This window comes from Carassius auratus, linkage group LG30F (genome assembly GCF_003368295.1).
Source record: "Carassius auratus strain Wakin linkage group LG30F, ASM336829v1, whole genome shotgun sequence".
NCBI classification, from domain to species: domain Eukaryota; kingdom Metazoa; phylum Chordata; class Actinopteri; order Cypriniformes; family Cyprinidae; genus Carassius; species Carassius auratus.
The window spans coordinates 18,514-46,203 of NC_039294.1; the positions used below are offsets into that span (position 1 = coordinate 18,514).

Sequence of the window (27,690 nt, forward strand, 5' to 3'; positions counted from 1 at the left end):
ACCTGATTTTAGTTGAAGATATTTGATATCCAAGGTTGAAGTAAGTTACCCAAGCTCAATGGAACAATGTGCCTGTGTCGATATTTCTTTAAAATCAAAACATGTTAAAGTGAAATGGTTAGTAGGTGGCACTTAATGTGCGTTTAGTTTTAACAAACAATTGAACGTGAATCTGGCAGTGTTTTGTATGTTAGTTTTTGTATGTATCGCGGCAGATTGGAAATTGAAATGTCTGTTGAGTGCCGCTAAAAAGTTACTGCTGTGTTGTTTTAAAAAAATTTTTAACCACCTAGCTATACTAACATTCGTTCTTTTTTGCGTATGCAAATCCTTTAATTATTTTATCAAGATTTGTGTTTCACTGGACTCTAGAGTGCTATACTAGGTGAGCTACCGAGCAAGTTTACTATTTCAGAAGGGCCATACATACGTAGATGGCTATGTAATGCAAACTTTAAAATTAGCTTGCAAATGCACTAAAGCTAAAGCGTTTTGAGGTGATAACATAGTTCTGCAAGGAAATGCGGGAGACTAATTAATTTACGTTCTGCCCCTGTAATCATAATTTGTGTGAGTAGGAGTAAAAGTTGTTGGATTTTTATTTTTGCTGAAAATGCAGTGAATTGTATGTTTAGGTGCTTCTTTGTAAAAATGTATTTAGATGCACAATGTTTTCCAATCAGCCAATTTTGGGAAGGAGAGGAAAACGTATCCAAACACAATTTAACGCGGCAATGTTTTTTGAAAACTGCTATAGTAACATTTTCCTAGCAGCAAAAAAATAAATAAAATGGCAATTTTTTAAACCTTAAATGTAAGTTAATTAGCTATGGAAACAGTAAGTAAACATTTCTTAATGTTGTGAATAACAAATGACACAATAAATTGGAATATTTTGGAATGCACCATAACTGTTCTTTTGCATTTCGGAAAATTAGCTTGGAAGCCATTTCGGAATGTTTGCAGTGGAAAATGCAGAAACCATTATTCCACTTGTGTGTTAAAATACAGTTTAATAGCATGTGGTGTTATTTAGAAGATGATTATGTTTGTTTTTATATACATCGTTAACTCAGGCTATTGGAAATACAAGGTACAAAAGTTCACATGCACACATAAGGCCTAGGCAGATTTTCCTTGAACTGACTCAAGTCTTCTGGGACCCAAAGCACCTCGTGCATCCTTGGTAATTAAGTTGCAGCTATGAAGAGAGAGTGTAAGAGCTTTTTGAGGATCAGTTTTCATTAACTTCTCACCCTCCACTCCCCAAATGCAAGAGGCAGAGCCTCAATAGCACTCAACCATTGAATATATAGTTGCATGAATGTGTGTGTGTGAATGGTGATACTGGTGCAAGTTTAATTTTTGTTTTATAGTGCCACTAATGTTATTATTCTGTCTAACAAATGTTTTTTTTCTCTCTTTTTGTAGATGTGGACCTGTCGATATGCAAGCATGCTGGGCCATCATGTTGTACGCGAAGAATGGAAGAAAGCTACAGAGCAGCAGTCCTGAGAGACACCTCCCAGAACATCAGATCATACAGCTTTGAGCTGAAATATCTTATTTCTGCACATGTCGCCGCCTTTCAGGGTACACAGATGCATGCATGGATGGAAGATTAGATAAATGGTAGAGAGATGAATGGATAAGTGAAATGAACTGATGGATACAGGGATGAGATTATAAGGATAAAGTTACATAAGCTCATTGGAAAGACTGCCTCCGCCTACATTTCTGCAGAAATGTTCCTATACATACAATTCACTACAGTTTACAGCTGATATGACCATTAATATCAGTAAAACTCCAGCTAATTGGGTTTGTTTTCCCGCAAATTCTGATTAAGGAGCAGGTTATTTGTTAATAAAGACTTATTTTCACATGGTTCCTTGCACAATACTATACTATGACCTTTTAACATGATTTGTAAACTAATATATTTTGACATTTTACATTTGTTTGACTCTACGAGTCCCATAAAACATGAGTCATTATAAAAGTGCAAAGAAAACTAAAAAGCTAAAAAAGCATGATCACTTCAGTATATGCATTTGCTTTTGTTAACACTATTGGTTAGGTTTATGTAGATGGTAATAGTACATGGTAATATAGCTATATACTCCAATAATGGATGGAGAGATGGCAAATTTATGGGTTGGCTACTTCTGTGTACCTGTCTTTGTTGCCTGTATTTGACTTGTTTAATTGGAAGAAATGGCATAAGTTTGTTCCAATGTGGTTTGGCACTGTGATTGGTAGAGTTGCTTTAGAGCTTCATCTTTGGTGCTGATTGCATGTGAACAGGAAGCCTCTTCTCATCCTCTTGATTGAAGCCCCAGATGTGTTTTTTTAGGAAAGTATGAAATAGCTGCAAACATTCAGAAGCATTCAGTCTTAATTATATTATATTACACTCTATGAAGTCTAGTTATATGAGGTTTGGTTGGATTTTACTGAATTAGTTCTTTAGAGGGGGAATTTAGAGTACTTGCCCACACTCTCATGAGTGTCAAACCCAGTGGCCAAACCATAATCGGCAGTGGGGCTTTAAAGAATCTCAGTCATATGCAGCCTTGTGTGTGTTTTGGAAGAGAGCACCGGTTGTTATTAAGGTCTTCTGTCAGTTCATTCATGAGTATCAAGCCGTCGTGTGAATGAATGAGCTCTCACATACACTATTTCAGTCCAGCACTCACGATACTCTCATTTTAACACGATCTGCGGCCACAGAAATGGCCACATACTCCCACATGTACTGCATCTCACGAGGGGGGGTGGGGTGGGGGGGGGCATACATAGTTTTCGTTTATACTCTTCAATCATGCCTTTGTCTTTCCAAGCCAGTTTTCTTTTGGCATCCACACGACAGCACAGATTGTTCATTGCATTCCAGTAGAGTGCTTCTAATGTTTGTGTCTCGGATGTGGAGATATGCGCAGAATGTTTCGCTCTTGATGGGTCACATTCAGTAACCAGGAATGTTCAAACAACAGAGCTGATTGCCTTTTACGGATGCTGGTGTGTTTCTTGTTTCTTGACCTTTAAGTTTAGGTGACAAGAAGTTTACAAATGCTTGTTAATGACACCTCTAGTGAAATGCTATTATCTTCTGTCCACAAAAATGCTGAAAAAATTGTGCGAATATTGAAAATAAAGCATTGCACACATTGCATTCCCAAATGTATGTTAAACTCATCCTCACGTTGTTTCAAAGCTCTCGAACATTCTCTCTTCTTTATAAGCAGATAATAATAATAAAAAAAAAGGTCTCAGTGTTTGTTTTTGTAGGTAAATATGGTGGATGAGTAGATGACAAAGTGTTCATTTTTGGGTGAAATATCCCTTTAGGAACAAAGCACAGTATGTAACATCTGTGGTAATTGTTAGTTAGGATTTGTTTCTGTAAACAATACAAGAGAGTGAATGTGAGAGTCAAGAGTGTTTTGTTGTCTCCATCATGGCTTAATAATTATCCTGAGGCATACAGCCGTCATATCCGATTACAGACTTAATGTAAAACTTAATTAGCATGATGATTTGAGGTTTTCCATCATCAATATATGAGTATTGTTAAAAGGCATGTGGGTTTGTTTGGGCTTCTGTCGCTGTGTGTGTGAATCTGTCTCTTCTCATTTGTGTGGGTTCTTGTCTCAGGAAGTTCAGTTGACAGTTGATTCTAATGGTCTTGCTTCATCATGAGGTTGTGTTTGTTATATATTAATAAAGGATTTAAGCAATTATAAAGAATAGTTTGTGCTCTCTGTTATCATCTCAGACTAAGAAAGGAATCACAGGTTTAGTTCACCCGAGAATGAAAAAGTGTCCACCTTATACTCACCCTCGAAGCGTATAGGTATATGTGACTTTCTTCTTTCAGAATAATCCAGTCGAAGTTCTATAAAAATCATTCTTGGGGGGGCTTTATTTACACCCCGGAGCCGTGTGAGGGACGTTTTATTACAAATGCACACACTTTATTTCCCGTCTTCTGAACAGTTGACAACAAACACCCACTTACCCCCATTGAAAGGTTTGGAAGAGCAAGGACAATTTTTTATATAACTCTGATTGGATTATTCTGAAAGAGGAAAGTCACATACACCTAGGATGCTTTCGAGGCGGAGTAGAAAATGGATACATTTTCATTCTCTGTTGAACTAACCCTTTAAAGGTACCGTTCTTCGTGATCCCATGTTTTAAACTTTAGTTAGTGTGTAATGTTGTTGTTGTTGTTGTTGTTAGAGTATAAATAATATCTCTAAAATTCTAAAGCTCAAAGTTCAATGCCAAGCGAGATATTTTATTTAACAGAATTGCCCACAACGAACGACCCGTTTGGACTACATCCCTCTAGTTCCTGCAGTAATGACGTCACTAAAACAGTTTTTTGACTAACCTCCACTCACAGGAATACACAAAAAAGGGGGCGTGGTCTTGTAGCCGATGGAGAAGGAAGAGTTCATTTGTGTTTGTCACCATGTCGTCGAAAAGCTGTTATTTTATCTCTGAGTCCAATCACCTTTGTTTGGCCTTCCCAGGGACGCTGTACTTAGAGATCAATGGTTACAATTTATGTTTAACTCAGTTCCCGAAAATTATAATCCAAATGTAAAACTATGTGCAGCACATTTTGCTGAGGACAGCTTCCTCAGTCTCAATCAGTTTAATGCCAGATTCGCACAAAAATTATTCCTACACGCGAAACATGAACACATGTTATATTGCACACTGTAAACACAATCAAAGCTTCAAAAAAGCATGAAAAATGGGACCTTTAAAGAGACATTGGAAAGGGAATTTTGAGCTGCAGTCAGTGAGAAAAATGAGTTTAATAGACAAAGGCTTTGTTTGGAATGTGCGTTAAAAGATCCTATCTTTGTCATGTAAATGTCATGGCTATTCTGATGCTAATGAAAATTAGGCTGTAGTAAATAGTATGTGTGAATATGCATGTTGTACAGTTTTAACATTTTAACACACACACATTTTATGCAGTGCACTTCATACTGTGTATTTAAAAATATATAGTCATTTTACTTCTTAATTATATTTAGTTTAAAAATACATTTAACATCTGGCAGTATGATTAAATGTGTCAAGTTACAATTTTTAAGAAATTCATATAGTATATCTTTTGCTCTTTTTGTCAAATGGAAATGACAGGTGAAGTCTAGCGCATTGCATTGTGGGATACAGTGTTTTACACAGTCTACTGTGCTTTTAAACAGCATATTTTTTTTCAAACATAGTAGGTCATTTCAGCGTGTGACAGTATATGATATATAGCCAATGCTAGGGAAGCAATGAAGTAAAGGCAGACCCAGGAGCAGCAGTCAGGCCTCTCCGTCTTCTCACTGGGGTTTATAATGACAGTGACTAATTCTCTTTCTCTCCACGTGTAAGTGCATGAGTGGGTGTTTCTTTGTCATTATGTCCTCCATTTTCCTTCTGAGATTTGAAGAGGTGCAAAATAACAGATGGATGTTGCGCAAAGACTTTAGATAAAGGAGAGGAGAGACAAGATGAGAGGAAAACCCAGATGTTTATACAGTTCAGAAATGAAAATCAGTGCATTTTAAAGGTACAGTTGACACAAAAATAAAAATGTGATGTTTTTATGCTTACCCCAAGGGTCATTCAAGATGTAGGTGACTTTTTTTTTCAGTAGAACGCAAACAAATATTTCTCCATTTGTGTTCTACTGAAGAAACAGTCACTTAATTCTTGGATGCTTTGGGGGAGATTTTAATTTTTGGGTTAACTTTCCCTTTAAATTAGTGGGGCTTTCCACGAGTAATGTACAAAATAGAGCCCAAAACTCTTGAATTGCAATTACCTGTAAGTCTTAATTTTTTTTTGTTTCTTTGTTAGCAAGTTGTCAGTGAAAGAAAGTGACAGCTTAACGTTTCCCTGTTGTCCTGTGCCAGTAGATGCTGTTACTACATCTGGCTGCACAAAGCATGTCTGTTGACAACTGTTCAAAATTTGCATAACAGTTTTCAATAAGATTCAATTTATTGACATGATTTACTTGTTAACTAAATATAGCTACATGCTTTGTTTTTAGCATTAGCATTAAGCATTGTGCTAAGCTAGTTGTTGATTTGAACTGAAATGATGATAAGATTAATTGGTTCTCAACTTTTTTGAATAATTAAAAAAAATGGTGCTTCTTCTACACATCATAAGGTTTAAGGTTAAATTAAGGTTTTAGGGTAAGGTTAAAACATTTAGTTTGACCCAAGACATTATTTTTTTTAGAGTTTTTACAACAAAAAGGCCTCCAGTGCTTTTAAAAATTTCATAGAACACTAAAGTGTACCGTATACATGGAAAGTGCCAGTAAAAACCTTATTACTCCTCAGCAGTGACAGCAGATGCCGCCTTGGTGGTGTCATGCCAGTTGTGCTGTGGGGAAACCCTTCTGGTCCAATCTCATTCTCCTTCAGTCTTTTGTTCTGTCTGGCCTCCGTTCTATTGTTTCCATTGTTATTATTCGTCTTTCCCGTCTTCATCAACGATCGCATGACTCTTAAAGTCTCAGAGGTATCCCCATCTTCTTAAACGTCCTCCTCCCACAGATCTTTTGGCCTTTTTGGAAGGTGGATTTATCCATTGACTAATTGAACTTGCCATGTTACTTCCTTAGCTGGCCCTGGACCACAACTTCTGTCCCCTAAAGAGAAAAATAAAAAGGGAAAAGAGTGAGGGAGACAATTTGGCCTGAACGGACAGACTGACCCAAGTCCAACGCCTGATGTCAGCCGTGGGTTTGAGACAGGAAGTGATGCTCATTCCGTAACTCTGAGCAAATCTAGTGGCTTCAGCCTCACATGCAGTGCACCTGCTATGTCATTCCCATGGTAACAGTGGAATGGATGGATTCTAAACATCCCATCTGGCCCCTACTGACCAGCTGTTGTGAGATGGACGCTCGTGCTCAGGGAATAGTGCTGGCCTGTTGTTTGCCATACAGAATCAATGCTTTTGTTGTTTAACAAAGGTTAGAGAAAGATTTATAGTAACATGCAGTCTGCCCTCCCCTAAAGAAGGCATGCTGAGCACTTCAGTTAGGGAAAAATAAAATAAATTTCTCTCTAAACGTCTAACATCAGATGGTGAGAGAGCAATAACATGGGGCAATGCAATAAACCAAAATGGTGAAAAGGACTCAAAATCTATGGTATAAAATAGATTCTATCTTATAATTTATGGACATATTGTCACATCCACACAAGGAGAGGAGAAGACGGGTAAGTACTTTCGTGAAGCTTTATTAACATAGGATTTCAACAGAGCTGGTAAGTGTGGTCACAGACGGTGAATCTTCAAGCACTGATCAATAGGTGAGTTCAAGTACAAAGCTAGGCCTGACAACAAAGAGTCACTTCCCTTAATCGCTGTATCTGAATCTCCACAGAGTCACAATACGGTCCACAAGAAGCAGGCAGAAGATCCACAAAGAGCGTCCATGTAATCTTGATTCCAGCCGGTGAGTGAATGAGTGAGGTGAGTATTTAAAGGTGTGGTGATTGCTGGTGCAGGTGCAGGTAATCAGTATTCAGGTGACGGTTCACGTGAGCGGTGCATGGGAGATTGAGTGGATGGTGACTGGCAATGGTGACTGGGGCTAAGGGAACGAGCTGAGGGTGTGACACTACCCCCCGCCCCACGGGTGACTCCAGGCATCCTAGAGCGGCGACGGGGACGACCACGACCTCTGGGAGCCGGGCGGTCCGGGTGTTGTCGGTGGAAATCTTCGAGGAGAGCCGGATCCAGGATGTCATTGCGTGGTATCCACGACCTCTCCTCGGGACCGAACCCCTCCCAATCTATGAGGTATTCCAGGTGGCCGTTCCGCCGCCGGGAGTCGAGGATCTCTTGGACCTGGTAGATGTTGTCTCCGAGGATTTCGGGTTGGTCTGGAGGGGGAGGCGGTTCTGGTTCTGTGGAGGAAGGAGAAACTGGATCAGTGTGACGTTTTAGCAGTGAGACGTGAAACGTGGGTGAGATCCGGTAGTGTGGTGGTAGGTCCAGGCGGTAGGTGACGGGATTTATCTGAGAATGGATGGTGAACGGCCCTATGTAGCGGGGACTCAGCTTTTTGCAGGGCAGTCGGAGGCGGATATCCCGAGTGGAGAGCCAAACCTTGTCTCCAGGTAGATAGACGGGATTAGGCGATCTGCGTCGGTTAGCGGTCTCTGTATGTCTCCGAACTGCTCGCTGGAGATGGACGTGAGCTGAGTCCCACACCCTCTCGCTCTCCTGGAACCAGTGATCTACCGCGGGCACTTCAGAGACTTCTCCTGACCAGGGAAACAGCGGTGGTTGATAGCCTAAAACACATTGAAAAGGGGTTAAGCCTGTAGTGGTTTGGCGAAGGGAGTTTTGGGCATACTCAGCCCACGGCAGATACTGGCTCCAGGTATCCTGGTGTTGGGAGCAGTAAGTACGGAGGTACCGTGAGATCTCTTGAATCTTCCGCTCGGTCTGGCCGTTGGTCTGAGGGTGATATCCAGAAGATAAACTGACGGATGTTCCGAGGAGTTGGAAGAACGCTCGCCAGACCCTGGAGACAAACTGAGGTCCTCTGTCCGAGACAATGTCCTCTGGAGTGCCATAATTCCGGAACACGTTGGTGAAGAGGGCTTCGGCGGTCTCGAACGCTGTGGGAAGACCCTTTAATGGGATTAGTTTGCAGAATTTAGAAAAACGATCAACAACAACTAGAATGGTAGTGTACCCCCCTGAGGGGGGAAGGTCAGTGGCGAAATCCACCCCTAGATGGGTCCAGGGTCGGCGAGGAATGGGTAGTGGTTGTAATTTACCCACGGGAAGTTGACGAGGTGTGGTGGTAACGGCGCAGACCGAGCATCCGAGGATGTACCGGGTAACGTCACGAACCATGTTAGGCCACCAGTACTTCTGCTGGATGAGCGAGAGGGTTCGCCTGCTGCCAGGGTGTCCTGAGCCAGGTGACGTGTGCGTACTTTCCAGTAGGGGGAGTCGCTGGTTGGTGGGCACGTACATTAGACCCGTGGGTACCTCCGGAGGTGCAGGCTCCTCGAGGGTGGCGGCTCGAATTTCCTCGTCGATCTGCCAGAGGATAGGCGCGAGGAAAATGGAGGGTGGTAGAATTGAATCAGGCTTGTTGGTGTCTGGATCTGGTGAGTACATACGGGACAGAGCATCTGCTTTAGTGTTCTTGTGACCGGGTTGATACGTGATCTGGAAATTAAAGCGAGCAAAGAAGAGTGACCACCGAGCCTGACGAGCATTGAGTCTTTTGGCATTCTGCAGATATTGGAGATTTTTGTGGTCGGTGACAACAGTGAATGGGAACTGAGCTCCCTCTAGCCAGTGCCGCCACTCCTCAAGGGCGAGTTTAATGGCCAACAACTCACGGTCTCCGATTCCATAATTGCATTCGGCAGGAGAGAGTTTCTTAGAGAAGTACGCACACGGATGGAGTGAGCAAGGTTCACCAGACCTTTGAGACAACACGGCTCCAATGCCGTGATTGGCCGCATCAACCTCTACGACGAACGGCTTGGACGGGTCAGGATGTCGAAGAATGGGTGCCGAGGTGAAGAGGTGTTTAAGATGGCTGAAGGCCTCTCGAGCTTGGGGTGTCCAGCGCAGCCGGCGTTGACCTCCTTTTAGAAGGGATGTTAGAGGAGCCGAGTGCAGGCTGTAGTTCTTGATAAAGCGCCGATAGAAATTGGCAAAGCCAAGGAAACGTTGGAGTTCTTTCACCGTTGTGGGCTCCGCCCAGTTGGCCACAGCATCTACCTTGGCTGACTCCATCTGAACTCCCTCCGCAGAGATCACGTATCCGAGGAAGGAGACGGTAGTGCAGTGAAACTCACACTTCTCAGCTTTTAGGTAGAGGTGGTGGTCTCGGAGTCGTTGTAAGACGTGGCGGACATGGGTTTGGTGTTCTTCTATGTTCCGGGAGTAGATCAGGATATCGTCTATGTAGACAATGACGAATTGGTGGAGATAATCACGGAATATTTCGTTCATGAAACTCTGGAAGATGGATGGACTGTTAGCAAGCCCATAGGGCATAACCTGATATTCGTAGTGCCCGGCAGGGGTGATGAAGGCAGTCTTCCACTCGTCTCCCTCTCGGATACGGATCAGATTGTAGGCACTGCGGAGGTCGAGTTTGGTGAACACCTTGGCTTCCCGCAGTTCCTCCAGAGCCGCCGGAACGAGTGGTAACGGGTAGGCGAACTTGACGGTGGCGTCATTTAGCACTCGGTAGTCGATGCATGGTCGAAGTCCGCCATCCTTTTTGGGGACGAAGAAGAAACTGGATGCAGCTGGAGATGTGGACGGCCTGATGAACCCCTGATCGAGAGCCTCCTGGATGTATTCCTCCATTGCCACCTGCTCAGGACGGGAGAGTGGATATATTTTCCCATGTGGTAGCTTGGCACCTGGCAGCAGGTCGATACAACAGTCCCAGGGCCGGTGTGGTGGTAATCGGGTGGCTTGTTCCTTGCTGAACACATCGGAGTAGGAGGAGTAAAGGGCAGGTCTACCCATGGAGGTGGAGTGCAATTGAAGGTGCGGCGGCGCAGACTGTGAATTCTGGACTGGTGGATGGTGAATGTGACTCTGGCATCTCGGGTCCCATGCCTGGATCTCCCCTGTGCTCCAGTTGATTTGTGGGTTATGTTGGGCCAGCCACGGCCTACCCAGGACGACGTCAACAGTAGCGCGAGGAAGTACGAGGAGGGCCAGTTGTTCCCGATGTCCGTGGGGCAGAACGAGCTCCAGCTCGTGTGTCCTTTTAGTTATTTTGCCACCGCCCAATGGTGATCCTTGGATGGTAGTGATACGGTAAGTGGTCTCGTTCTGGACGATGGGTATACGGTGCTTGGTTACGAAGTGAGATGAGACGAAGTTGCTTGCGGCTCCGGAATCCACCAGGACATGGATGGAAAGATTGCGTGAGTTAATTGTGATCTGGGCTCTGATATGAGGTATGTGAGATACAGATGGGGTAATGGAAACTGTACTCACCATTGGGCGAGGCGGACGGACCGGGCAGGCGTGGATCAGGTGAGTGGCCTCGCCACAGTATAAACATAGCCGCTGCTGAATGCGGCGTCTCCGTTCAGAGGCATCTAGGCGGTAGGAGTCGGTGTTCATGGGTTCCTCCTGGTCTCGTTGGGGCGAGGGCGTTCTGGCTGATGGAGAGATGGTATATGAGGCCGGGGAGGCACAGGCCGAGAGGTGTTGAGCAACATTTATAGTTTTTCTGATGAACGTCTCGAGATTGACATTATCGTCGTAAATGACCATTTGCTTTCTGATCTGGGGCTTTAAACCTTTACGGTATGCAGCTAGCAGGGCAGTTTGGTTCCAACCACTGGTGGCGGCTAATGTCCGGAAACGGAGAGTGTAGTCATGTATTTCCGTGGCTCCCTGGCGGAGATTTAAGAGTTCATCATGGGTTGAAAGAGGAGTTAGAGCCACCCCGAACACTTCCTGGAGGTGGGTGACGAAGGCGTCGAATGAGGATAGAACCGGACTCTGGGAGTTCCAAAGGGCCTCTGCCCATTGTAGCGCTCGTCCGGTGAGGAGAGAGATCATAAAGGCGACTTTGGTGGCCTCATTGGGGAATTTACTGGTATTTGCGTTGATGAACAGTGAGCACTGCAGAATAAACCCAGTGCAGCCACTCGGTTCACCCGCATAGCACGCGGGACGTGCAAGGGGCGTGCTGTTGGTGGTGGTAGCACTAGTTTCGGTGGGTGGTGAAACTGACTGTAATACTTGGCGGAGAGCAGTCACCATTTCGGTGAACGGGTCCGAAGCCGCTCCCTGAGCAGCAGCGTTAACATCCATGGGAGATATGAAGTTCTGTTTTCCGGGGCTGGAATCCTGTCACATCCACACAAGGAGAGGAGAAGACGGGTAAGTACTTTCGTGAAGCTTTATTAACATAGGATTTCAACAGAGCTGGTAAGTGTGGTCACAGACGGTGAATCTTCAAGCACTGATCAATAGGTGAGTTCAAGTACAAAGCTAGGCCTGACAACAAAGAGTCACTTCCCTTAATCGCTGTATCTGAATCTCCACAGAGTCACAATACGGTCCACAAGAAGCAGGCAGAAGATCCACAAAGAGCGTCCATGTAATCTTGATTCCAGCCGGTGAGTGAATGAGTGAGGTGAGTATTTAAAGGTGTGGTGATTGCTGGTGCAGGTGCAGGTAATCAGTATTCAGGTGACGGTTCACGTGAGCGGTGCATGGGAGATTGAGTGGATGGTGACTGGCAATGGTGACTGGGGCTAAGGGAACGAGCTGAGGGTGTGACACATATAGCTCAGTCCCTCCAGAAAACCGCTTTTTTATTTAATTTTTAAAAAAATTTGGTGATTGTTGCGGGCAAAAAATCCTTGATTTTGTGGCACGTTTTCTTTAAAAATGGGATGGAATATGCAGGATATTTTTGTAATTTTATGCGATGAAATTGCGTGAACTTGCAAAAACGGTGGTTTGATGAAAAAGAGAAAAAAAGGTGATTCTTCCAACACCTTTTTCTCACTAGGCTACTACCTTAATGTAAAAAGTAGTTTCTTATTACTCCCTATGATAAGTGAGCATACTAAATCACAGAATATTTAAGTTGCAATCTCTTACTGCAACATAAATTATTTTACATACTACTAATATAATAACAACTGTAAGTTTTTGGTACTGTTCTGTAACAAAAAAGTGCTATCTTACAACTGTAAAGTTGCATCAACTTCTGAATGAAACTTCAACAGTGTTAGTACCCTAGTGAGAAGGGGGTGTTGGCGGAATCCCCTTTTTTTCTCTATTTCATCAAACCACAGTTTTCGCAATATAATTTGGCTCCACTGTCATCTAATAAATCGGGAAACTGCTTTGCGCGTTTTTATGCGCTTATTTTTTTCTGGCAAATAAGAATGATTTGCGCGCTTCAAGTTTCACCCTGGTTTCACTGCGGAGTTTGCAGATGATGTTCACGTCACTTAATTACGTCACTTCATAAGATTCCCATGGCAATAGGGGGAAAATGGCGCTTTACTTGTGTGAAGTAAATGCAACATTTTTCAACTTTCTGCTAATATATATGTGAGTTTTTTTCAACGAAAATACAGGGATTATGAAATCATGCTAGCCCCGCATATTTTGCTTTCTGAAATCGGCAATTTATGCGACAAAAGAGCAGCGTATTTGAAAAAATGCGACCCCGTATAAATATGCAACCTTTGGCTGATTAAATCAGGCGATCGCATAATCGCGTTTTTCTGGAGGGACTGATAGCTGGTCCAATCTAGACTAAAAGGTGGTGGGCCTGCTTTTGATTTGGTAGACTTTTATAGTAAAGCTAGTCAGAGGTAGTAGACCACCTGGAACCAGAAAAGGCTACAATATTCCAAAAACCAGCTAGTCCATCCACTTATATGACCTTCTCCAGAAGTAAGCCATGCTAGAAATGAGAACAATTGTGAGGCAAAAATAAATAAAATAAATAACTCTCAAAAAAAGTGAGTTAAATTTTCTATAGAAGTGTAAAGGACACAAAAAAACTACTTTAAGGGTGTATTTAATTTAACACTTGGTGGACCTGCTTTTGATTTGGTAGACTTTCATGGTAAAGCTAGTTAGAGGTAATAGAGCACCCGGAACCAGAAAAAGCTACCATGTTCCAAAAACCAGCTGGTCAATCTACTTATATGGCCTTTGCTAGAAATAGAAGTCATGCTAGAAACAAGAATAATTGTGTGAGGCAATCAGGACCCCAAAACAAGTGAATTAAACTTTCTGTAGAAGTGAAAATGTCTCAAAAATCTATGGTTTAACATAGATTCTTATTATTTATGGACATTAGCGGTCTAGTTTGGACCAACAAGTGTTCATTGAAGAGACGAGAGCAATTGTGTGACAACCCCCTAAAACAAGTTAATTAAACTTTCAATGGAAGTGAAACGGAATCAAAAACTAGTTTAAAGTGGTAATTAATAGAAAATAAATTCATTTTTACTTTAGCATTGAAAGGGTTGAGGTAAGTTCATATTTTCTGAAGAATGTGTGAGTGGCTTACAAGATGCTAGGGTCCTGGTTGCCTGTGCAATTCCTATGGTGTTCTGGCTGTTTATTTGGGTGTTTCAAGGTCGTTGTGTATTGAAACATGAGTTGTGCACCAAAATTGAACACTCCAATTACATTTAGCAGATGCTTTTATCCGAAGCGATTTACAGTGCATTCAGGCTATGCAGTTATTGTTACTAGTATGTGTGTTCCCTGGGAATTGAACCCACAACCTTTTGTGCTGCTAACGCAATGCTCTACCATTGAGCCTCAGGAACATTGTTAATTGGCTTGGATTACTAATTCCAAGTATAAGAGTAATGTTGGTGCTTACTTTAACAAACACCACTAATGAGAGATGTTTAAAAGGAAAATAATGACAGGAAATAGGAGTACAAGTAGTGTGTAGGCCAGGGGGCGTCTGAGGAGAAAGGGAGTGGTATCATCTCAAGAGTGTCATTGTGGCTGCTTTCACACGGCTTTTAGGTTGGCGTCTAGCTGCTTCATGTCTCATTATTCACTTCATTACCTCAGACTGAAACGGACAACTGAACACACGATCCAAACCCAATCATGGCTCAAACTCTCCACCCTCTCTCCAGTTCTTTTCCAACATCATTAGGTTGTCCTAATACTGGGAGGGAGAGACAGAGAAGGGATGGTGTTTTGATTTCCTGTTGTTCACTTTTTCCTACAGCATTGTGAAGCTTTCATGAGAACGACCTGCCACCAATCATCACAGAACATATTTGAGATGTCTGCACAGCTGGAACTAGAAGAAAGTGTTCAGCTGGAAGGGACAAGTGTTTTTTATTTTGGAATTAAGGGATCATCAGTCCTCGTTACTTTAGCGTTTTTGCCCTCAGTTGAGTCTTTCACTTTTTCCAACTGTTCAATCTGATATGCACTCAAAACCTGACCAGACTTTTCCCAGGGTTTTAAGCACAGTGAAATTCTTTGATTATTGTCAGTCAGTATTTAGGGCTGTTATTAAACAATAAAAAAAGTGAACATTACAAAATTATTTTTCTTTTCTTTTTTTAATGCTCTTATGCTCACCAGGCTGCATTTATTAAAAATGTATTTAAATAATAATATTGTGAAATATTATTATAATTAATATAAATTCAATATAAAGTATACATTTCCAGTATCATTACTCTAGTCCTCAGTGTCACATAATGCTTCAAAAATCATTATAGTATGCAGATTTGGTGCTCAACTCTAAACTTTCTTATCAATGTTGGAGACAGTTGTGCCTAATGTTTTTCTTTGTATCATTTTTTTCTTCTTCAAGATTTTAGATGAATTTGAAGTTCAATAGAACAGCATACACTAGAATTCAAATGTTTTTTTTATATATATATTTTATGTTACGTTAAGATTTGGAATATATATATATATTTTTTTAAAGAAGTCTCTTCTGCTCACCAGTAGCAAAAACAGTAAAATTATTTAAACAGTAAAAAATGTAAATATTTTTACTATTTGAAATAACAGCTTTCTATTAGAATATATTTTAAAAAGATGATTTTTTTAGCATCATTAATGCAGTCACATGAACCTTCAGAAATCATTCTAATATTCTGTTTTGCTGCTATAAAACATTTATTATTATTATTATTATTATTATTATTATTATTATTATTATGTTTAAAACAGCAGAGTAGAATTTTTGTCAGGTTTCTTTGATTGAATAAATTAATAACAGCATTTATCTGAAATAGAACATTTTTGTAACATTACAAATGTCTTTATCATCAATTTAAAGTATTTCTTCTATTTTATTCTAAAGTATTTCTATTCATCAAAGAATTAAAAAAATACTCAACTGTTTAAAAAATGTATTATAATAATAACAACAATAATTAATGTTTCCTGAACAGCAGATCAGTAATTTTAGAATGATTTCTGAAGGATCATGTCACAGTGAAGACTAGAGTAATGATGCTGAAAATTTAGCTTTGACCACAGGAGTAAATTACATTTTAAAATATATTCAAATAGAAAGTAATTATTTTAAATAGTAAAAATATTTCATAATATTTATATACTGTCAAATATCAATCTATCACTGGCCTACGGTCCACAGCAATCCATTTTACAATCAAATGTGTCTGATGTAGGTTAAATCCGTAGCATTTGCATTTCAAGCTTGAAGATTTTTAAATGCGTGTATATTTATGGACAACACAAATATTTAAAAGCAGTAGTTTTCCAGAAACGGCTATTCACCACATTGTTGCTGGACTGCAGAGACTCTTGCTCAATCAAGGCCAGTCCAGAAGTGAATGATAATATAGATGTTTAGATCACCACAGTGATTGGCAAGCTCACTTTTAACCAGATTCTTCAGAGAGCTCTGTATTTTCACATGCGCACACACACTGCATTTGGCATCTGAGGAATTGTTTGTCTTAGCTGGCTTTCGATATAACGGGGAAGCCATTTTAATTGCGATCTGATGAGAGAGATATTGGTGAAATGTTCTTCTGCACTCTCCACCTGTTTCCCTTCTGACAGTAAAGGCGCTGCTGAGGGGAGGGGGTGGGGTGTCTGCAGCCGTTCTGGACAGGTGCTTGCGTCTAGTTTTTCTCCTAATGTGTAGCATTAAGTGCTGTTGATTTAATTTTCTGTGCTCCCAGATTTGAGCAGATTGAGTAACTGATTTCAATATGGTGCAGAAGAATGCCTTCAATGGGCTGCTTTTATTGAGATCAGATATATGTTAAATTATAAACAGTGAAAAATATTAAAATTGTAGTAGCATTGTGAAATAGTATAATAATAATAATAACACATACACACACATACACACACACACACACACACACACACACGTATATATATATATATATATATATATATATATATATATATATATATATATATATATATATATATATATATATATTATATATTAGAGGTGGGCATAGATTTTTTTTTTATCTAGATTAATCTCACTGTGATCTTGAAATTAATCTAGATTAAAATGGCTCATTCGAATTCTGCCGAAGGCATTCAGAATATGTGTGTTACACAAATAAAATTGACAATCAGTAAGTCTTTGAGAAGGGGTTTATCAAGCTAGGTGGTACATTAGAAAAGGGATCATCTCCTGTTTCCAAAATGCATCACAAAGTGCTTGAAAAAGCTATACAATCAAACCTACATACATTTATTCACACACCTTCGACATTTCTCACATTATAACAGTTTTGCCATATATATCAAAAATTATATTTGGTGTCTTTACTGTTAAAACTACAAAGTAATTCATTCAAGAGCAGTGAGTGATTTTCGTTCATTATCTTGGATTAACATTACAGCAGTAGCTAAATTAGGCGCGGTCACTTTAAGAGACGATGAACGCATCCAATATAATACACATCACATTTTTTCCCCTCAACTGTTTCCTTTCACTTTAGAAATAACAGAGTTTTTTCGAGCATAATTTCCAAGTTGGATATTTTGACATTTTGTATGTATTTGTCAGCACAAGAGCAAAAATAAGCAAATTCGATGTTCGAAATCGAAGTGTTTTGGAGACGCCTTTATCTGCGTGAGTCCTGAACACCAGAACACCGCGGTACTGAATTGGTTTGTTTACATCTTTTTGTTTGTATTTGTTCAGGTGCCGGAGGGAATTCGAGGAGAACTTTGCAGAAGAGAGCTCGGTTCAGTGTCGCTGTCCGTGATACGCGGCTCTCTCTCTCGTGCGCACGTGTGCGAGTGACCAGCTAGTTCAGCTTTTCCGCGTCTTGTGTTTGGATGCTTTAATGTTTAAATTGACAAGACGTAAAAACATGTGAAAAAGATAAGCTTTCGTGACGATGCGCAGCAGTAGCCCGTCAACTGTCCTGAGCATCTTTTTAGGCTGGCCTCAGCCAGTCGGTTATATAAATATCAAGGTGAAAGTCATCGTAGCTTGCTTAGTATAGACCCAGCTCCCAACCCAACTTTGAGAATAGATTAACGGCGATATTTTTTTTTATCGCCGATAAGAGTCTCGCGTTAACGCAGCACATTAACGCCGATAACGGCCAACCACTAATATATATATATATATATATATATATATATATATATATATATATATATAAATGGAAGTAAATATTTTGTACAGTATAAATGACTTTACAGTCAGTTTAATTCATCTTTTTGAAATAAACTTGTCAGTTTCTTAAGAAAAATCATAGTGATGCCAAACTTTTGGACGGTAGTCATATTTATTCATTTAGCACATGCTTTTATCCAAAGTGTATTGAATTAGGAATACAGCAAGCCAATATGATAGTTTTTCTTTTTTAAATGTTAATTGGTTACAGGTTGGTTTGCTATATGATTTAAAATTGGGAAGGAATGGAGATGACAAAACAAGGAACGGGATTAGAAATGTCTGGACTGAAACTCACATCTTCGTCTGTGTTAACACTTAAGCACTAGTCCAACAAGACAGCTTCTTTTGTACAACTTTTATTAGCTTAATAGCAATATATAGCTACACTTGCAGCAACAAATTCAATTGCAATTTTTGTATCAGTGAAAAGCAGACATGTTAGATTTATTTCTCCCTCTTGTTAAAGATTTTCTCTCTCTGTTTCTTTGTAACTGGTTTTCAGTCTCATAGCTCTCAGTTCCTCAGCTTCTCACGCAGAGGTTGCATTTGGTAATGTGACGTGTTCTCTCATCACAGCTGTTTCAGTCAGAGGACCGGGACGTATGTATTGTCACTAATTAAAGTGGGATTTTATAGCCCCCTACAGAGGTGATGAACTCATCTCTGCATCTGACCCATATGAAACACGAGCCCTTGGCTGGATTACGGGGCTTTCTGGGGTGGAAGATGATCGACAGATGATGGACTCCCGAACGCTCTGAATGATGACCGCCGTCACTGAGGAATGCAGCATGGCCTTGTATGTAGGGTCTTGGCCGTGACAAAAGTGGGTCACTGTTGGTTATCATGTTTAACAGGATCCAACATGTAGTTTTACAATTGAATCCAGTTACAATTATGTCTTAGTTTATCATTTCAATGTGTTTATTGGAAAACAATATCCACTGCTGTGGGTTGCGTGACGTCAGGGAACGTTTAACTATCCCAACACCACCTTAAAAGTTTTCTGTATCTTATCTTTCAGCCATCGTTTGTTCAGTTTTACTCATCAAGCGGAATCTCTTCGCCAGCAGACCGTGCATTTAGGAAATGAGTCTTGGTCATTAAGTGGATTAGTCATCTCTTAAAGCCCTTTGTAGACCCTCTTAAGAAGCTATATAACATCCAATTACACGGCTGTAAATCTGGAGCCCATCTTGGCTCACTGGCTTCACTGCAACACTGCAGTTGTCCAGCTCGCAAACCAATAAAGTGCAGAGTGTTGCTTTCCTCTGGAGCCCAGTGACTGGGATTAATCTGCCCATCGTAAACCTTCATTTCTTTCTGCTGAGCTCATTTGGATTTAGACGTGAAATTGACCAATCAGAATTATGCACTGCTTAGTATATTGTGTTGTATAGTTGATATTGTGGGACGGTTTAAAAAATAGTATGTGTTAACTGTAGTTATAAGCTATTTTTGTCACTTTGTAATTAATGACTTCAGTGCTTGTTTAAATGTGCATTTAAACTACTAATAAAGTATCAAGAGTTGAATCCACACACTCGCATTTATAAAAGGTTGAATTTTGCGGAGCTTTGTTGAATCACTGATGCTTAGAGTTGGTAATGCCACCTCAAATCACCACCCCTCAATGAAAATTATCTTTTTTTTTTTTGCAAACATCATGCAACTCAGAGTGGTGCCATTTGTCATCTTCGAAACAAATATGATTATTTTGGATATTTAATCAAATTTTGTTAAAAAAAATACTTTTCTTTCAGCAGCTGATCAAATAATGAATTAAATGATAAACATCGTGGCTGATGTTCAGTCCCTCAATGTCTGCTTATTAAACAAATTTGGGATTTTTACATAAAGTTAAACAATTAGGTCACTCAAATCACTTTTTTGTGAGATCTGTAAGGGCTTTATATGGCTCATTTTTCAGATTAAAAGTTGAAGTTCAGCTTGGTTGCATTCCACTGTATTACATACAGAAGTATAAATAAAGCTATATATATATATATATATATTATTATTATTTTTTTTTTTGTTAATAGTCTTATTCTTTTGAAGGTACCCTCTGGAACCAAATTATTTTGGTTATCCGGGTGTCATATGCATGCAGAAACGTTTTCATACTAAATTTTTATACTATGCGTTTTATATTCAAATATTATAATTAGTGTGGTGGCATTCTGAACTTACCCTAAGCCTTAATCTTAGGGCAAACCAAAATAAATAATTGGTCATATGTTTTTGTGCTTTATGAAACAAACAAGACATTTAAAGCTTTTCAATTTACCCAGTTATAGATCTGACAAATCATGACATGACAGAACAATATCTAGCAGTCCTGCTCTAATGGTGAAGCACTAATGGAGCAACAAATGGTTTCAAATAGCTTTTTTCCCCAGCTGTCAGACCACTGTTGGTTACTGTACAGGACTGCGTGTCTGAGCAGTCTCAGACTTTCTGGGGGTTTCTCCTGGGAGATCTCCTCTCTTTGCTTCTCTTTTTTTTTGTTTTATGTTTAAATGCTATTTTCCAACATGCAGCTCCACAGGGATCATCCCCGATTGTCCTGGAATTAGTGTGTAATTCCATCTGAAATCAGCCGAATCGTGCATTGTGTAAGCTTGTCTTAAGATGTACACAAACACTTAGAGATATTAACTTTTGTATACACATGAAAGAAAACCCTACAGACATTTGCTGGCAGAGATGGCCAGCAACAGTTTGGCCAAGTTCTGTGGTGTGAGGCCTCAAAGCCAAACAAATTCACCTCTTTCAACTCCGTCTCTTTCTCCGTCTGCTTGTCTCTCTCTATGCCACTTCTGGCGTTTTTACAGAGCGTTCGTGGCATGAGGCTGCCCTCTGAAATCCTGTAACCTTACACTGGCACATTCTGCTTGTGGTTTGCTGCTCTCATTCCAACCATCTTGCCTATATGGGCACACACAAACACACACACACACACACACACATGCATGCACATTACGGTTTATATGCAGACACGAACACACAGCAGGACATGGCAAGTGGCCTTTCCATTCTTTTCTTTCTCCTTCTACAGTACTCTTACTCCTGTTGTTCTTGTTGGTCCTAGTCGTTAAGTGCAGGGGTGGTGAACTCTGGTCCTGGAGAGCCACAGCCCTGCAGAGTTCAGCTCCAACCCTAATTAAAACTCACCTGCCTGTAACTTTCTAGTAACGCTTCAGACCTCGATTAGTTGTTCAGGTGTGTTTGATTAGGGTTGAAGCAAAACTCTGCAGGGCTGTGGCTCTCCAGGACCGACGTTTGCCACCCCTGGCCTATTGCTTCACATGGGTTCTGACATATCGGGCTATGGTGCTCAAATGGGCAAATGAGTTTGAATAATGTTTCTTCTCCCCATAACTGAGAAGTTCTGTTAAAAAATAATTCATCATATTATGGTCTAGTCAGCATGGTTCTTACTAATCTTTTTCATACTTTTCATAAGTTACTTCATATTTTAGTCAATTATTAATTACTTCTTCAGCATATTGCTATATTTTAGCATATTATATTAGCAGACTGAATTTCGGAAGGATCATGTGACACTGAAGCCTGGAGAGGAATGGCAGTTGAAAATTTAGCTTTGGCATCAGTTGTATTCCACATTGTCTTTTGAAATATATTAATATAAGGAAAGCATTTGGAATATTTTTCAGAGTATTACTGTTTTTTTTAGCCCAAATTTTGAACCATATATATGGTGTATATAGTGTAGTTTGATTCAACTCCTGTCTCGATCTCTAAGCTGAATGTTTGTTTGTTTTTATATTGTTAATGAATGAGACCTGTTATAGCAGTAATTTAAAATCACATTTTAAATGCTCAAAATGCTCGTCAGGCCCCCAGGTTCTTCTGATTGAGGTGTAACAGAAGTTTAACTTTGTACCATGGCGTCTTCATAATGTATTACTCATGCCACAAGGTTCTGAAACGGCAAGACATGATGCAACAATTAAAAGGTCTGTATGATTGCATATGCACAGAGACCAACAATAAAAAAAACAGTGTAGCCAGAATGCAAAAACACATCCCGTGCAAACGCCCCATTATGGGGGGCAACATGTTCAACCACAGCTGTTGTGATTGAGAGAGTTTAGTTGTTGTACTGGTTCATTGTGATGGCACTGATGGAAGCCTCCACAGCTTACTGAGTGTAATGGAGAGCTCTGCTTCTGTGTGTGTGTGTGCGCGTGTGTATGCGTGCACGTCTGTATGTGTGTTGACCGGTCTCAGTTTCGGTCCAGTTGCTGCTGTTCCTCCATCCCCTAGCATGCCTTTAGTCTGACATCAGTGGCCTTAGAGAGAACGGCACCCTGGGTACAGTGTGTGTGTGTGTGTGTGTGTGTGTGTGGTCATGCTCGAATACAGCGCAGCTGAATAGACAGGCTGCCCCGCATTAACAAACCACTGACCAAACACAAGTTTAGGCACGTGTGTGTATGTGTTTGTGTGTCTATGTGTGTGTGTGAGAGCGAAGGCGACAAAAAAGCCACAGAATAGAGCCACAGACACACCGCACTGACTCCTTTTGTCTCTTTTGTTTGTCTTTCCCGTAACTCAGAAGTTTTGTGACTGGTTTTAAGGGAGTAGTTCTGCTAAAAATGAACATTGTTGTCATTTACTTACTGGAGATGTTTAAAACTTGGGAAATAGTCTTTAATTTGAAAGCTAGACAGGATGTTCATGCTGCTCTTTTCTGATATAATGACAGAGAAATGTCAAAGGTAGTCTATACAACTTGTGTGCTGTATAACAGATTTTCTAAAGCTATGATAGCCTTGTGTGAGGAACAGAGTACAATTAAAGTTATCATTGAGTGAATCCTTGACTGACAGCTGTGGGCACCATTCACTTTCATTGAATGAAAAAAGAGATATTTAGCTTTGGACATTCTGCTGTAGATATCCGTTTATGTTAAGAGGCACAAGGGTGGAATTTTTTTTTTTTTTTTTGGATGAACTCTCCTTTTTAATAAGCAAAACATTTTTTGGGTTGATTTTTGTTGAAGTGTTGACACTGATTTCATTTGCAAACGGATCATGGGTTTTGAGCAAATCTCTGAAGTCAATGAATCATATTTCCACATTTCCATAACCAAACTTCCATTTTTGGTTCATTGAAGTTTTTAGAAAGAAAAAAAAGTTAGGTGTGTCTATCCAAATACCTTGCTAGGGTTTATTTTTTTTGCCCGATGAAAAGTCATTGGTTAATGTCACTTTTAAAAATTTTTTTTTGAATATTTAATTTTATTGTGCAGACATCCATTTTTCTTGATGTTTACCACAGAAGTCTTTCACTTGCATCTGTTTTCCTGCATGAGACATTAATAAAAAATAATTTATTTAGGCTGCTATTGTTGTCTCTTTTTCTATAACTTAATTAAAGTCAAGCCTAGAAAATGATAGATCGCTTTTGTTGTAATGTGTGGGGATACGCTTGTGGTACTTTTAGTCAGCATGAAATGAAAATTTTGTTTTCTAAATGCATGTTATATGTCTTTTTGCAAACATTCATGCATTTCTTTTGTACTTTTTTTTGGCTGCATAACATTTAATCAAAGTGACATATGCAGGATTTCTCCAATCATTTAATTACTTAAACCCTGCCCTTGGCAAGACTGCATTCATCGGTCTCAAAATTTTAAGTGCAATGCCAGCATCTTAATATCCAATCAACAAATGATGCTTAGAACCAAGTCCCCAGGCCTACCCCCCCCGCCCCCCTTTTTTAAAACTTGGGTCTATCTCACAATCCAGTAGAAAAGATCTGTCACTACTTTTGCTGCGTTGCAAATTTAAACCAAAAGAAAAAAAATGAAAGTTAAACCAATAGCATGACTGTGGGATGGAGCTTTTTGTTTGTCTGATGTTTGTTTGTTTGTCTATATGTACATGGATTTAAAGCTCAGCTTCTTTCTCTTTTTCTCTTTCAGATACGTTCCAGTCTCTAATCACCTTCTCTCAGAATCACCTGACCTCTTTGTTCGAGACCACATACTCTTCTCTCATGTCGTCCATCTCCCCTCACATCGTCTGCCTCTTCACAGATCTTTCTCGTTTCCTCCAAGGCACTGGCAATGTCTCCGTTGAAACTGCCGTCCACTGTTTTTTCGACAGTCTCTTTCCATTAGTCCACACTCGTATTGTCAATCCTGGCATGGCTGGTAGCATCGGCGAGGACTCTTCTGATGCAAACCAGCTTGGCGACTGTCTCCGCATGACGAGGCAAGACGTTAACCCCTTTGGGCCGCACCCAAAGGTGATGGCAGATACGCTTGCAAGTGCATTGCGAGCTGGCCGGGTGCTCAGCCTGGCGCTTGGCGTTGGGTTGGATGTGATGAACATTACAGAGACGGCGGAGTTGTCCAAGGAATGCACTAGGGCTCTGGTGCGCATGCATTACTGCTCTCATTGCCGTGGACTCACCCTGATCCGGGCGTGCAGTGGCTACTGCCTCAACGTCATGCGCGGGTGCCTGGCCAGCCTCTCAGAACTCCACAACCCTTGGAGACAGTACGTTGCTGTGCTGCAGGATCTCACACACATCGTCGCCGGAGCACACAACCTGGAGCTCGCCTTGCTGGGGATCAGAGGTCAGGTTGAGGAGGCCATTCTCTACGCTCAGCTCCACGGGCCCAGGCTAACTGCTACGGTGAGTGTCAGCATGCATAGTTAAAATTGTAAGCTGTGAGTAGTGGATGACCGGGTTTTTTAATGACCAATGCATGTGCCAATATCTTAGAGTGGGCGGTATAAAACTGATATTGGTCTATATGCCACATCACACTGTTGCAAAGACTCATTTAAAATCCCCCCCCCCCCCCCCCCCCCCCGCCGCCACAAATCTACATCACTGTGTGGGAAGATTTGCATACCTAATACCTACACAAACGAAGATGGCTGTCGAAAAAAATACATTTTATAGCTTTAGTTACGTTTTATGCTGTCATGTCGTGGAGACGTTGTGTGTTTCCGAATATGGTAAGGGGTGTACCATTTCCATCAGACACTTGAAGTGTTTGGCCAATCACAATGCACTGGATACCTGGCCAATCAGAGAACACTGCGCTTTTCAGAACATTGGGCTTTGTAAAAATTTACACGTTTCAGAAATGCGAGGCAAAGAGGAGCAACAATAATGAACAAAATGTGGAAAATAATTTTTTATAATTAATAACTACGTTTTTTGAACCTTAAACTTTGTAAGCACATTGCATTACACCAAATACATAAATAATGTTATTTTTAGCATCGCAATATGACACCTTTAAAGACCGTACACATTTTTTACTAGAAACATTACACATTAACATTACTTTACAAACATTACATTACACAGCTACTTGTTAATTCTGTGATCACATTATAAAGTTTTTCACAAATTAAGAAGCTGATGAAAAACACAAACCTTCTAATCAACAGTTTTCAGGTAGTGTATGACTTGTGTTTTAATAGAAACAATCAAAAAAAAATAAACATCTTTTTATTGTATGTAATATTTAGTATAACAAAATTAGAAATCAGTTTAAAAAATAATCAATTTGAAGAAATGTTTTTTTTTATAAAAAAATGTAAATAGAATGTTTGCTAGGTTCATAGCATTAAATGTTTATTAGATAGTCATAGACTTATTTAAAATGTGTATTTCTTGTTTAAAATGTGTTTTTGCTGAATGCAGACCATATATTCAAATATTTTAGCGCTTGCCTTTGAACTAGTTTTTGTTAACTAAGGACAATAAATACAGAAGTCTGCTCATGTGTGTCTGCGCTTATGTGCTGTCAACATAAAAGTCCCACTTCCAACACTTGTCGGCCAAGTGATTTAAAAACAAATCGCAAATATTAGTCAATAATATCAGCCTTGATGTTATACTCATTGTTTTCTAGCTTTAAAGTGAAGTGAAAAGTGAAGTGAAGTGACATTCAGCCAAGTATGGTGACCCATACTCAGAATTTGTGCTCTGCATTTAACCCATCCGAAATGCACACACACACAGAGCAGTGAACACACACACACACACACACACACTGTGAGCACACACCCGGAGCAGTGGGCAGCCATTTATGCTGCGGCGCCCGGGGAGCAGTTGGGGGTTCGATGCCTTGCTCAAGGACACCTAAGTCATGGTATTGAAGGTGGAGAGAGAGCTGTTCATGCACTACCCCCACCCACAATTCCTGCCGGCCCGGGACTCGAACACATAACCCTTCGATTGGGAGTCCAACCCTCTAACCATTAGGCCACGACTTTAATGTTGTTAAAGCAAGCAGCTCTGCAGAATATCTGAAAGCATGAAAATCCAGAAAGGGTTCAGGCAAGTTCACCTTCTGCGAGATTTTTCTGTTGCCTTGTTTCCAAACAAAGTGTCTCTTAGGCTGCTGTTATCTGTTGTTGTGTAGTGTGTGAATTGAGTGTTTGAAAAGGGCTCAACAGCAGAATTTCATATGTACATTTATCACTGACACCCATAATACACATGCTCTTAGCTTTGAACTGTAAGCCCATTTATCACAGACTCAGTCAAAGTCACTTTTATTCACACTTCAAACTCCACTTCATGGGATGGGAAAGACCCAGCCAACACAAACCCAGGACACTTTATTTTGAAACACTTTTAAATGTGACACTCCATTAGAATACTGGCATTATATTGTCTGCTAGTGTGTTTACATCATTTGAAAGCTTTTAAAAAGTGGCTCGCTTAAAGGGCAGAATGTGATTGGTTACATTTTGACTGATCTGTTCAGCTCACAGGATCGTGTTAATGGTTTGAGTGTTTGGATTTGTTTGAAATGGAATAGTAGTGCACTACTTTATACACTCTATCCTGCCTATATGAAACCGTATAAATAAAGAGAGATACAAAAGTATGCTGCTTTTTTGTCACACGTCCTCATTTGTTTAATTCAGTGGTATAGAAATTCTAAATCTTTTGGCACTTCAATCAAATATGTCACGAGAGAAAGGTATAAATCATGGCTGATGTCACTTCCTGTTCATTCAATGCACTGGACATGAAAGGTCAAATTGAGTGCTATTGCATTTTCTGTCTTTTATTAGATCATCAACATAGCATTATGCTAACCAATGCTGCATTTATTTGACCAAAAATACTGCAAAAACAGTAATATTGTGAAATATTATTATGATTTAAAATATATTTAAATATATATTAAAGTGTCATTTATTCCTATAATGACAAAGCTAGATCGTAGGTAGTTTCTCCAGTCTTTAGCATCACATTTTCCTTCAGAAATCAGTCTAATATGATGAATTTGGTGCACAACAAAACACTTCTTATTGTTGTTAATAATGAAAACAATTATGCTGTTTAATATTTTTGTGCAAACCGTGGTCATTCTTTTTTTACTGGAAGTCTTTGCTGTCACTTTTGATCAATTTCATGCATCCTTAATTGAATAAAGTATTTATTTTTTATCTTGCTCACCCCAAACTTTTAAATGG

The 27,690-nt window shown here is 40.1% G+C and overlaps 1 protein-coding gene across 1 annotated transcript in view; it reads left to right on the top strand.

The window, feature by feature from the left end:
* The first annotated feature begins 1,203 nt into the window (after positions 1 to 1,203).
* Positions 1,204 to 27,690, top strand: part of LOC113068112 (glypican-5-like) — a 103,191-nt gene continuing 76,704 nt past the window's right edge. Inside the window, exons 1-3 of the mRNA XM_026240720.1 lie at positions 1,204 to 1,216; positions 1,432 to 1,593; positions 24,156 to 24,874. Coding sequence (XP_026096505.1) covers positions 1,204 to 1,216; positions 1,432 to 1,593; positions 24,156 to 24,874 — 894 coding nt within the window. The remainder of the gene's footprint in view (positions 1,217 to 1,431; positions 1,594 to 24,155; positions 24,875 to 27,690) is intronic.